The 14124-nt window shown below is 32.0% G+C and overlaps 1 protein-coding gene across 2 annotated transcripts; it reads left to right on the top strand.

The window, feature by feature from the left end:
• The first annotated feature begins 2472 nt into the window (after positions 1-2472).
• LOC143071251 (DNA repair protein complementing XP-A cells homolog) lies at positions 2473-5396 on the top strand. Of its 2 annotated transcripts, none has more exons than XM_076245447.1 (3): positions 2473-2612; positions 4620-4764; positions 5190-5391. In XM_076245447.1, exons 1-3 carry the CDS (start codon positions 2591-2593, stop codon positions 5308-5310), a joined length of 288 nt encoding a protein of 95 aa, XP_076101562.1. In that variant the 5' UTR covers positions 2473-2590; the 3' UTR covers positions 5311-5391. The 2 variants fall into 2 exon arrangements, with proteins under 2 accessions (XP_076101562.1, XP_076101563.1); XM_076245448.1 differs by lacking the exon at positions 2473-2612 and adding an exon at positions 3149-3192 and having other exon boundaries at positions 5190-5396.
• Positions 5397-14124: the final 8728 nt, after the last annotated feature.

Raw genomic sequence — 14124 nt, 5'->3', positions numbered from 1 at the left:
AATTGAGCCAGCCGGACATTTTAAATCTGATCCCGATTTTAATCCCTTAAGACTTAGTCACAAAGGCAATTATGGTAATCAGATGGTCATTCCAATGATAATGACATTAGATTAAAAAACGATTTTAAACTTTACTTTGATATGAATTTGATGTTTGGATGTAAACTGTTAAATTGGCAGTGCATCACTCAAAGTGTGCTCATCAGCGTGCTCATACCTGCCATAGACTCTTTATTTGTGCAAAATGACATGTCAAAAACTTAATTTTCGTTTTTAAAATCACGTTTTTCTAAAACCGGATGTTGACTTGACAATGGTAAAACATGGAACATAAACGGATACGTAAAATCCGTGTACGTTTACAAAGCATGACTGAGTGAAGAAGATCTTTCCACGTTATTTCTTCAACAAAATACTTGAAATGAACGTTTAGATACATGTATCCATGATAATTTTAGCATTTTGAAGAAATAAAGGATGCATAATTAAATTTCCCACATTTGCACATGCGCACACTTGTTCTAGTTCATTCAACGTAGTTCTGACGATTTTTCATTTAAACCTTTTAAAATTTTTCATCAAATCATGTAGATAAACTAATTTCTTATAATTTTAATCTTTTGTGCTAAATCAATGAGCTACAAACCGCTGAAATGTAAGAAAATAATTGTGAATAGACCGATCAATTTATACGATGTCCGGTACTGAACATAGTTCACCTGTCAGCTGAACATTATACAAATGTCCGGAATATATGACCGTTTTGGAAGCCTTGTTTGGCATCCATGTTTGCAAGAGTAAATCTGGGTGATATTTTGACAGGAATGCAGAGTCATAATATTAAGATGACTTTTCAAGGCCGTAGCTAGGCATGTTATTTTAGTGAGGCAAAATAATTGAGCCGAGCGAAGCGAGGCGAAATTTTTTTTTGGAGGGTATGTAATGAATGGTGCAAAATCCTGCATTCTAGGCATTTTTAGAGAGTTTGATAATGTTTTGAATTTAGACACTTTTTATATAAATTTTTCATTTTTTTAGACTTTTACCTAGGATTTCCTTGCTTTTACTAACACCAAATTTTTAACAACTTTATTTGAATTTATATGTAAGATAATCATCCAAATATCACTGATTTGAGTCTGCTGCCAGAACATAGAACAAACATCGATTCTGTAGAGTTTTCCAAAGTTTTCTATGGCCGGTTCAGTCAAATCGTTTCAGAATCATAATTTGTTCTGCTGATATCCTTATCGCGATGAACATGGAGCATGGCAAGACCACATAATCTCGCGCCACTCATGCATGCTCTTTTCCAAGTTTTCAGTTGTTTCAGGGCAGTCTGTGTTTCTAAAGGTAGCACATCATCATCAACACAATGATCAATGTCTTCTTCCAATTCCTTCTCCATCAGTAATCTGGTAGCAGCATCGGTAGTAATAGTTTTGTTTGCAAAAGAAGGGAAATAAGCTTTCCTGTAAGCACCATCATACAGTCGCAGTTACAAAATATTAAACTCGCTTTTATGCTGACAAAGAGTAGACAAACTAGGGATAGAATGAGATAAAATACATGTATATGATTCTATCTATAGAGTAAGTATATATGGGTACAGGATAATTGGAATGGATTTTTTGACGTTTGTACATGTAGTTCTGTAATTTCAAATTATTTCTGGAAATAGTTGGTGGTATTTTAGTTCCAGAATCTATAAATTTAGGGGTTAGGGTTTGGGGGTGTCCGATTCCGAAACCCCGAATATAAAGAAACGAAATTCCGTAGTCCCGAATAAGTAAAGACAAAATCCTGTGTTAAAGGTTCTACCATTCCTCAATAATATCAAATTGGAATATGGGATATTCTTTCAATTTTTAAAGTTAAAAAAACATGGATAAAAACAAATCCATGCATTCATGTTTCATATTATTTATATTTAATTTATCTGTTAACAGAAAGTTTAAAGTTCGTGAAATGAATACGCAGACAGGACTGCCCCCTTGCGATGCCCAGTACTTGATTTGTCAAAAGTTGGTGAAACGGCGAAATGAATACGCAGACATGACTGCCACCTTCCGAAGACCAGTACTGTATTTGTCAGTCTACTTATCGTTTTTTTATTGTTCTAATGAAGTTATATGCTATACTCAGACTCTGTTAAAAAAATAGTTTACTAGAATTGTTCCTTCTTTACCTTCAGTGTCGCTTTTCCTTTTTCTGCAACTGCCTGTTTTTAACTCAAGATCCATGCTGATTATCGTTACTATAGGTTGATGTAATCGAGAAACATCACCCGTTGAGATGCTTAGTTATATCCAGGAAGAATAGTTTAAAACTAATGATGACAAGTTATAGAAATTAAGGTTGAGACAGAACAACAAATGACTATTATATTTATATATATGTATAAAAAAAATAATCAGTGTCGAAATTTTAGTGAGGCAATTGCCTCACTTGCCTCAGTGGTAGCTACGGCCTTGAATGTAGCTAATTTTCCAAACAGTTAGGTGTTGATAATATAATATAATAAAGTTGTAATCCTGGAAAAAAGATTTGAATACAGGTTTTCACAATATTCAACAAACCTAACTATATAATGACTGATGGAAAGAGCCCCGGTAAGTGTTAAATTGAGCATGTTATTTTTAACAGTATAAGAAAATAACCATATTCCTGCAGAAGGTTCGCAAATAAAGTAAATTGGGAAAGATCTTTGAGAGCTTCCCTCATGTAATAAATGTTGTGAGTTTATATTGATACATTGGACAAATTTAGACATCTGCAAACAATAGATGAGTTTAACCTATACTTGGTCATTTCTGGAATCATGTCCTTCATCGGAAAAGATCGTCAATTTGGCACGGCTTTATGACATCATTTAACAGATAGAAAGCGCGCTTGTATCCATGCTCTATTAGAAGTTTCCAGCACTTTCATAATCGTCATTCTGTAGGGTAGTATAGAAATAATTAATGTTCTGTAAGTACATAATCATGTTTGCCGTATGACTGAGGGAGGGTGACCAACCTTATAGATTTAATTTCCCAAAAAATTTTGTGCAGTATAAAAAAAAAAAATTTTCACCCATTAGCTCAACATGTGTTGGAAATTTCTATGCATACATTTTTGTCACGTGGTGATGAAAGTCACATGACAGATTTGTCTGAAAACCGTATCCCGGAACTGGCCTATGGCTATGTAACTAAGTAGACTCTATCAAATATATTTCATGTGTTTGTATATTGCCATTTTCTGCAGGCCGGATCTGCCCCTGTTAATGTCAGGTTCTTGACTTCGGAAAGGCACATACATCATGTACATACAGAATGTGGAAGGGTTAAAGGCTGTTTTGTCAGACAAGCATGGGCCATGGAAGTCAGATTTTGCCTAATATCTAAAAGTGGATATAATTATTTGCTCTTCCAAAATGGATGCACTGCTTTGGTGCTTCTGGGGCTGACTGAGGGCTTTAAGCCCTTAGATCCATATAAAAATCATTCCTCAATTTGTTCCTTTTTCTTTTTCTTCAATTATGTAAGTTCATCTACAAAAGAAACTACCTGCAACCTTTATTTTCTCATATTTGGACAGTTTTCACAGTCGCCCATCGATTCCAGCATTTTAATGGACAATGATGGAGGTTAAAATAACCAGCAAAACCCCAAAAAATAATATCTAACATGTCTAAGGGAAATAACTAATTTTTTATTGTAGAAAAAATGATACTGATCATGAAGATTATGATTAAGTGATACATAAAATTGAGAATGGAAATGGGGAATGTGCCAAAGAGACAACAACCCGACCATAGAAAAAAACAACAGCAGAAGGTCACCAACAGGTCTTCAATGTAGCGAGAAATTCCCGTACCCGGAGGCGTCCTTCAACTGGCCCCTAAACAAATATATACTAGTTCAGTGATAATGAACGCCATACTAATTTCCAAATTGTACACAAGAAACTAAAATTAAAATAATACAAGACTAACAAAGGCCAGAGGCTCCTGACTTGGAACAGGCGCAAAAATGCGGCGGGGTTAAACATGTTTGTGAGATCTCAACCCTCCCCCTATACCTCTAGCCAATGTAGAAAAGTAAACGCATAACAATACGCACATTAAAATTCAGTTCAAGAGAAGTCTGAGTCTGATGTCAGAAGATGTAACCAAAGAAAATAAACAAAATGACAATAATACATAAATAACAACAGACTACTAACAGTTAACTGACATGCCAGCTCCAGACTTCAATTAAACTGACTGAAAGATTATGATTTATCATATGAACATCAGGCACAATCCTTCCCGTTAGGGGTTAAGTATCATACCATCATAACATATATGAGAAGAACATAATGTATGTCCTCAATGATTGAAAGTTTGTAAGTATGATACACTAACCCCGGAAAAACAACCTTGATTCAAAATTATTAACTGTGCATGCAAATTATTATATACTGACTTGTTATTATTCTGATACCCTTTATACATGTTATAAGGTTATTGAAGAATATCTTGAGAATAATGGTTATGGTACTCGGGATATACTTTCATATTGTTCTCCAATTCCATATTAAATCATTCTGTTCATGTTAAAGCAATCTGTGATTTTCTTCTTGCATTTTAGAGAACAAAATGGAGAATGAAATGGAAGAAAAGAAGCTTGCCCCATCACAGAAGGCTATGATAGAAAGGAACAGACAAAAAGCTTTACTTCTTAGACAAGCCAGACTGATGAAAAAACCTTATGCTAAAGATAAAAATGATGTGGGGTAATTACATCTATGAAGATATAAGAAGTTGTGGTATGAATACCAATGAGACCACTTTCCATCCAAGTCACAATTTGTAAAAGTAAACAATTATAGGTCAAAGTACAGCCTTCAACATGGAGCCTTGGCTCACATCAAATGGCAAGCTATAAAAGGCAACTTTTAAATGTAACACATCATGGGAGGTACACCACTTCTATGTTTCCAAATTTCTTATTAAGTTAGGGATGATAAACATCCAAGACAACAGCATATTACTTAAAACAGACAACAGGACATAAAATGTTAATAAATATACTCACATGTTATCATATTTATCATTGTTAATATAATTATGTATATTGAACCTTATGAAAATGATGATATGAACTTATTGGTAAGTATTTGTTAAATTCACATAACTATGAAAATATGTGCTTTTGTAGGCAAAAAGTGAAAGGTCCAGCTAAAGTGATTGACACTGGTGCAGGATTTTATCTTGAGGAAGATGATGAAGAAGATAAATTAATGGCAAACATTCCAATAAAGCATGCTCCTGGTAGGTGACAAATTAATGGCAAACATTCCTATAAAGCATGCTCCTGGTAGGTGACAAATTAATGGCAAACATTCCTATAAAACATGCTCCTGGTAGGTGATAAGCTAATGGCAAACATTATAATAAAGCATGCTCCTGGTAGGTGATAAGCTAATGGCAAACACTAGTAACCCGAATTTAACTTGATCGGACAAAAACGCATTAACGCTGTTTAAATGAGATTAATCGTCATTTGATAAAGATTGACAAAAATTAAAAATCATTTTTAATTTATTTCAATGCATATCAAATCATTTTAATGCCAGTCAAATAGATTCGCTTGCAGTCGTTCAATTTAATTCAAGTTGGCGGTAAGTTACGTCAAACAAATAGGCCACGCCCCCGTTAAACTATTTCAAACTGGTATCAATTCGTTTTAAACCGTGTTGAGACCCGAGCTTTTAACAGGTAAATCACTCAAGCAAAACAACATCGATGTATCTTTCGTTTATTTGTTTCAAACTTTATCGACTTATATATATAAATGCGTGTATTCTTATTAAAGTCATATACTTATCACAATTTAAACAAATGAATGATCAATACACGTAACATATAAGGAATTTAAATAAAAAAATAAAATATTGATGCACGGTTTAAAAAATTTAAAACTTGTGAATCTGTTAAAAATAAAATAGTTCGATGTTTAACATATTTTTAATTTGCCCAAATGCAGTAGATCTTTATCTCACATATTCGTTTCAAAACTTGCTGAGTGCTATGAAAACTTGTGACATGTCAGTAATGTATGGTCCATTGCAATGACTTACGAAACTTTAGGTATTCCTGTATATTTCCGTTTCTCTTTTTCTGTCTTACTATAGTGTACTCGTAAATTAAATATAGACACGGAAATTAAAGTTACTTACAAAAATTATTTATTTTTCACATAGTTTAAATCGATGTATCTTATATTTTCGGTCAACAACAAATATTCCCTAGCTGTATATTGATATATGAAATAGCTTGTAATAAAAGCAATGTTGTGTTAAATAATAAAATTAATGAAGATAATGTTGACATTTGTTGAATTTAATAAACAGTTAAGTCTTGCACAACTTTGTAAATGAAGGAACAGCTCAATAAACTTTTAAAACTGTGTTTCAAATTGTAATATCGGTCACTGACGCGAAACAGGCGTTCATTGTGGAAAAGGAGCACAATACGAAAATTGTGAATTGTGGTTCCGATTCTGCTAAGGGATTATTGTGCTGTCATGCACCGTGACGTACAAAAAGTCTTGCTATAAATGAACATATATTCTGTTTATATGAGATAAATTTTAGTCTGCGATAACGATGGGTTGGTTGATTTAAGTCATACGACCTTGACTTGCTCTAAGTCGACATTATCTTACGTCTAATGCACTTAAAAAAAACCCGTATATTTACGTTTAGGGCATTTAGTATAAGTCTACCTACCAAATTAAAATCAACATAAACATTATTAAAATAAACAAGAATGGAAAAGAAACAATTATGCATTGTTGCTCTGATATAATTTTTAATAACAATATTTGAGCGGTAATGTCTTAATAAAAACTGATTGTTGTATACATAAAATATTTCATCTAGATGATTTCGTTGAAGTTCGCGTTACATATCAAAATGAATTTCATTGGTTGAAACGTTTGCAAACTTTCAATCCAGGTGTTCTCATCGAGGTCCGCGTTCATGTTTCAATTCAATACGCACTATTTCATCTAGGTGCTTTCGTTGAAGTTCGCGTTACATAGTAATATGAATTTTATTGGTCGGAATATTTGCAAACTTTCAATCCAGGTGTTCTCATCGAGGTCCGCGTTCGTGTTTCAATTCAATACACAATATGAAGTCCAATATGGTAAAATAAAAGAATTTTAAACTCTACCATGTCCGTGTAAATAAATAGAATTTAGAAAATAAAACACTTTTACGATTCTTTCAACACAACAAATATACTATTCTTTTCGCCGATGAATAATTATTACTATAATATAAGAACTAGGATTTGTATACTATTCAATCTGGGAACAGTATACCTAACAATATATATGTTCCTGATTTGATTTATTCCTCGAGAAAATAAATTTCATTTATTCACTTAAATCAATAATTGATCAACTTGAATTTTGAAAAAGTTACATTAAAGGGATAATTCGCGATTTTTCACTTTTCATCTTATTATGTTCATAATACCATAAAAAACATATTCACCAAGTTTTATTTCGATATGAAAAGTAATAAAGGAGAAAATTGGGAATTATTAATTTTATTTTATCAAACTTCCTGACTTATGTGACGTAGTTTAAGTCTTTGAGCATGCCGGGAGTGAAATTAATCTCATTTAAGTCTTGTTCGTTAACCATCTAATAACGCTGTTTAAAGCGCATCGACGACTTTTGGTGTAGCTATTAACCAACGAAAAGTAAGTGATAGCCATGCAACTTTTTAAATTAGATTGTAGGATTCATGTGTGGATTTTTTATACGAATTCTAGTAATTAAAGTAAATAATACAATAGAACATTTTTATGATTTTTTTTCTTCAAATACTTTAAACAAACATATGAAACTGACACGATCGATAGTGTATTAAAAAATACATGTTTGTATTCTGAACTTTTTGCTTCATTCCAGAAAACATTTTCACTTGCTTGTACTGTGGAAATTAAATGTGTATTAATTTGTGACACTTATAGTGAATGTTGAATGCGTAGTTAAACTCAAGGTAATTAAAAGATTAGCATTATGTAATTCTACGCTGACCATTGATAATTTGTATTTTCGTTAAGCATTGACTTTGTGTGCGATTACTGTCCCGTGTATGTTTACTCCATATTCCTTTATTTTCTATAAAAGCGTTTGTCTTGACAGTACGTTGACACGACTTATGACGTTACGCCACGAGTTATCGTTCCTGACGTTATCGAATAACGTTCACACAAACAAGTCAATGCAGCAGGTTCTGCAATCACAAAGTGATTAAATAATAAAAAAAAATATTTTTGGAAACTATTTGACATTTTTATGGTAACTTTTTTTTAGATGCAGAGTGTCGAAAGTTTGTATGCAATACGCAACGGTAAACGTTTTGACATAGGTTGCTTTATCGTGTTCCAGCAATTCTTCTGCTCATTTTTAACCTTTAAAAATGAATTACTATATACTTTTAATTTATATTCTCCTTTTTTCAATATTTAAGCATCTGCATGATTTATCTATATGTTCTTATGAAAAATAGACTGAGTTTTATCACTTTATTTCATTCTTAGTTTATTTTGCAATAAATACTTTTCATGATGCACGCTGTATCCTCATGAAATTTTGTTTTGAAAATAAAAATCTTACATGTATCTTTAGAAACTTAGGATGATGTGTAAAAAAACGGGAATTCGTACAACAATTAATTCGTGTTAAAATGGTCGCCAAAATCACCGCTCGGACAAAATGGAAAAAGGAAATTGATTTGGATGAGAATACGGATAGAATAAGCCGAAAAAGTACAATACAAGCAGACTTTGAAACTCAAACAGAAAATAGATTGTTAGTATGGAAATTCAATGTAAAAAAAAAGTGGTTTAACTTGGTTATTTTGCCGAATAACATTCTATGTGTTCCAAATGTTAACAGTCTCATAAAACCGTTATAGTTTCGGAAACATTTAAAAAATAAAGTGCTAGCTAGACCAAGTTTACACAGGACATACAGTAACATCGGAATCAGGCCTGAGAAGGTTACCGTAGGCTGAGAAATACATAGAAACTTGATTCGGAAAAAACAAAATAAAAAAATCAGGTCCCGTTAGAGTCTGATTAAAGCCAGTCCCAAGTATCCACTTGCGTCTATAAACGCAAGTTAATAGTTTGGACTGGCTTTAGTTTTCCCTCAGAAATATGGTGCAGTTCACATGTTGAAGTTTGTGATTAGATGTATTTAAAGGGAAGCACTCATATTTGGTATGCAGTTAACGTTGTAATAGCATTGGCACATTTTATTTATAAGGATAATATTTGGCCCCACCCAATGTCATGGTTTATTGGCTAAAACTTTTGCTTAGTATGTATGTTTAAAGTGTGATAAGTAAGGATATCTACTAATGGAAAGTTAGTATGGAGTTGTATTTACATTTGAATACCTCTAATTTCCATGGAGATTATATTTTTGGCTCTGATCACCTCAGTCTTGGTTCATTGACTTGGAAACTTTTGCACAGTTTACCTGTTGAAAAACTGTGTTACAGCACGTGAAGTGGAACCACTTATATCATTAACTTAATATTTATTATGCAGTTGTTTTACCAATGAATTAACTCGCTTGCACGGATGCACCCTCTATCATGGTTCACTAACTTTGAAAGTTTGGCATTTTGAAGTGTTTCCATTTTTATTTCAACATTTACTATATACTATCAAATTTACATAAAGACAAGACATATATCTGTGGCAAGAGTTTCTGTTGTTTATAAATGAGAGGGGTAACCATTATAAAGTAGATCACAAATGTATTACTTTTAGATTTTCGGTTTAAAATCTTATTATTCAAAATTTGATGAATTTTAGTATCATGTATTAACAAAAAGGAAAGGTAGAATGAAACTGAATATCACATGACCAGGACACATCAGGAATTAATGAGTGACCAAGTCATGCGAGAAGACCAAACATGTGAAGTGCAATCAGTCAAGTTCTACTTAATCTTAAAATTTGATGGGACATTGTCAGATTTTAATTTGACATTTATATACATGTTATACAGTGAAGAAGGGTATTTAATAGGAAAATTGAAGCAATTTCTTCAGTTATTCATGGTGCCATCTAGACTAAGCTTACAATTATCTTAGATGACACTGCCACATAAGGTCTCTGAGTTTGTTACATGTACATGTTTTTCTGCTTTTCATATGTCTAATGTGATGAGCCCTTTTAAACTGATTTTTAAAGCTTGTTCATTACGGTAGTTGTTCCGTTGCACCTCTGGCCAATGGTTAAGGGAGGGTTGGTACCTTCAAACATGTTTAACACTGCCACATTCTTAATGTGCCTGTCCTGTGTCCGGAGCTTGCAGTTCAGTGTTTGTTGGATCATGTCTAACTTTTTTTTTTTTTTTTTAAATTGTTTTCTTATAAATTAGACTAGTTTCTCAATTGAATTAAATCAAATTTTTCATGTGAGGGCTTTTATAGTTGACTATACAGTATGGGGTTTTCTCAATGTTGAAGGTGTAATACCACCATTGATTTTCCCCTATTAGTCTTTGTTAAATTTGCACTTTTCAAAAAAATGTGCAGAATTTATCTTCGTTTCAAATAAAGAAATACTTGGCACGAGTAAAGTTTTATCCTGTCCAGTACTATAGAAAAAAATTCACATAACATTTCATTGCATATAAGAAAATAACCATCATTGGAAGTTAACCAATCAAATGTCTCCCCTTATTTTATCTGTATACAAGGTTTAGTCACCATGTAACCTCAAGATTACAAAATTTTCTATAGAAATCCCAAATAAAAAATAATGGTGTTTTGAAATACTCAAGACATATGTTTATGACACAGAAATGTTTTAACTGCAATAAAATGTAGGATTAATTACCTACAACTGTCAAATTCAAGGGAATATTTTTTTAGACCTACTTTCGTATACAACCGGATGTGACGTACCATGATTTGGTGGTATTACACCTGAAGGTGTATGATTGCCTATAATTACTTCATTCAAACTTTGGTGGATAGTTGTCTCATTAACAAACAACTTGAAACTTGGTACACATGTTCCTTATGATATGATCTTTCTAATGTCAAATTATAGTTTTGACCCCAATTTCCAGGTCCACTGAACATAGAAAATGTTAGTGTGAGTGCGGCATTTGTGTACAATAGACACATTCTTGTTATATTATCCTATTTTGAATTCCTGTGTTGTTCCTGTCATCCAGAGTTTTGTCTGTTCTTTCTGAAATACATTTCATGTTTTCATTTCAAACTTACATTGAAAAATTTAATACTGTAGGAGAATGTATTAATTATCTTAGGGTAAAGACTGGCTAAGGGTATCTACTAAACTTCTATGATATAAAACATTGGCACTGACCTATCAAATAATATTCTGAGTAATATAACAAGTGCTCACATTGCAGTAGGATCAACCCATCTTCCACATCTAATTTCACCTAGTCTTTTTATGGGGTTTGTGATGTTTGGGTTTCTGTGTGGTACTGAAGTGTTCTTTGTTTTGATCCATGTGTTAACTCTCCTCCAACATATGATTTTCCTTACCATGTATGTTCACAAAGCTAAAAACAACCTATTTAGTGGCAATATTGATTTTGTTCTCTTTTGTAAAGTGTTGGATGTTTATTGGTGTTATTCATTTTTATCATATATTTAGTACAAAATACAGCTATTTTGTATATCTAATGAAGGTTGTTTTTCCAGTCTGTATCACCTACCCTGTATCGCATACCCCGTATCGCATACCCCGTATCGCATGGTAAAACCCGTATCGCATACCTTTTTTTTTTTTTTTTTTTTTTTACATAAAGTTTTTTGTTTTTTTTTTGCTTAAGAAAAAATTTCCTCAAAATAGGTCATTTTTTTTAATGACGTCATTGTTTGGTATGTAACGTCACGAACGTCAAGTTTTCATATTGTATGTGACGTCACGAACATCAAGTTTGCATATTTTTTGGCACACTAAATGCAACTATAAAAAATACAAAACACTCAAATAAATACAATAATAAACAAAATATTTTTAAAACAGCAGCAGGCAAATGGTAAGGTAACCCAGGTGCTTTGTATAAGCAGTTATTTTAAGGCTTTGAACCAAGACAAAAGCAGAACTGAAGGTAACCCAGTGCTAATCTATCGGGATCAGAAAACAGTTCATATAATATAATACTCTTCTGTTGAAATATATGATAAAGTGTATAATACATGGCAAAATCCGTATCACATGCCGTATCACCCTCGACCAATATCATCCCTCGGGCCTAAAGGCCCTTGGGCTGATATTGATGTCTCGGGATGATACGACATATGATACAGATTTTGCCATGTATTATTCTCTATGTAAAACCTAAAATTGTGAAGTATACTGGAAAACTAATTGGACCTAGAAGTTAAAAAGACGCATGTGATTATGTACAATTAAGATTCCATATTTTAATCAAAAAGCAATTATACATCACTACTCCATAATGATACTTTAAAATGATAATTTCATAATGATACATCATTTATAGTTTAATTTTTCACATCAACTGATTATGGTGATTGCAAGGAACCTAATTAAAATGCATTAATATTTCATAACATTTCTCATTCATAACAAATCAATTGAATGGTATTATTTTGCACTGACTAGGAACTACTTTCAAGTGATGATCTATGTTCATCTTAACATGAGTTGGCATTATATATTTGTCAATTTCTTTATACTGACTGTAAATGGGGTGTTATATTTGTCAATGTCTTTATACTGACTGTAAATGGGGTGTTATTTGTTTGACTAAAATGCTCCATATTCCAATGTTAAAATGACCATAGAGGATAAAATGAACTAATTATATTGATTCTAGTAAACAATTCTCTTTTTTGTTTTCATTCTTAGCGAAATTTATAAGACATGTTTGATATTGTATTGATGAAGGCTAAGCAAAATATTCTTGAAAGCCAAGTTTCACAGCATCAATCATTTAGATTTCTAACGTTGTTCAATTGCAAGTGTAATAGTTAAATCACAAATGTGAACCCCTAGGTTAAGTGTGAATTAGAAATTATTTTTGTTAACAAAAATTAAGATGAGTATCGTATTAGAATAAATTACAGTTTCATTCTGATAAACACAAATTTCTGTTTAGTGCAAGTAAAAAAATTCATGATTAAATATTTATTTCCTGTTAATTAAATGTTCATATTTGAACAAAATGATGGGAACAATATGCATGAATCATTGTTACTTTATTTGCACCACCTGGTACAGTACTTCAATCAAATACAATGCATTCACAGTGATTTCTTCCACCTTGTTCATTACACTTAATTATTTTATTGATTGTAACTTTATAAATCTTTAACTTCATAAAAATATGGACATACAATTGTACACATGATATCAGAAACTACATGAAATATTCAAATAAAAAGTGATTGTATCACACAGAATTAACAAACATAAACAAAGCAAATCTTAGATAATTACCCTTAAACAATAATCCCTTTTTTATGCATCCTAGACATTCTAAAAAAAATATCTGCATAAATTAAATGTATCAATTTAATTCTTTATGTATATAGTCACAACCACAATTTATATTATTAAAGATTGCAATCATGATCTTTTTAATATTTTGTCACATCTATGAAAGTTTTTTTCACATTACCTAGTTAAAAAGATTTTCAAGCTACAAAGTCATTTTAAACACTAAAAAAAATATTGTGCATTACCAGATTAACTTCCAAAGGGACTGAAAATGTTGAAATTCTCAAAATGAAGTAACTTTTGCTCTGCATCTTTGGTAGTCTGTTTGTTTCAAACTGAACAGTCTTTTGTAATATAATTTTTTTCCATTACTTTTACAATTTTTAGAAACCATGCACAAAATCATCAGACATTTGAAGAGCTGCCAAAACAGGGATATCCCTAATTTTGGAAATGCATTACATTCAGGGCGAAATCTCCCCTAAACAAGAATGTGTCCTCAGTACACGAATGCCCCACTCGCACTATCATTTTCTATGTTCAGTGGACCGTGAAATTGGGGTAAAATCTCTAATTTGGCATTAAAATTAGAAAGATCATAT

Source organism: Mytilus galloprovincialis, chromosome 4 (genome assembly GCF_965363235.1).
Source record: "Mytilus galloprovincialis chromosome 4, xbMytGall1.hap1.1, whole genome shotgun sequence".
Lineage (NCBI taxonomy): Eukaryota > Metazoa > Mollusca > Bivalvia > Mytilida > Mytilidae > Mytilus > Mytilus galloprovincialis.
Note: the sequence above shows the minus strand (reverse complement) of the source record. Positions and strands in the feature narration are given on the sequence as shown.

Bases quoted from the DNA above. Each gene is read 5' to 3' on its own strand.
- LOC143071251 (XM_076245447.1), top strand. From the start codon at position 2,591: ATGACTGATGGAAAGAGCCCCG. The intron at 2,613-4,619 runs GTAAGTGTTAAA...CTTGCATTTTAG, and splicing joins GACTGATGGAAAGAGCCCCG to AGAACAAAATGGAGAATGAA. The intron at 4,765-5,189 runs GTAATTACATCT...GTGCTTTTGTAG, and splicing joins AAAGATAAAAATGATGTGGG to GCAAAAAGTGAAAGGTCCAG.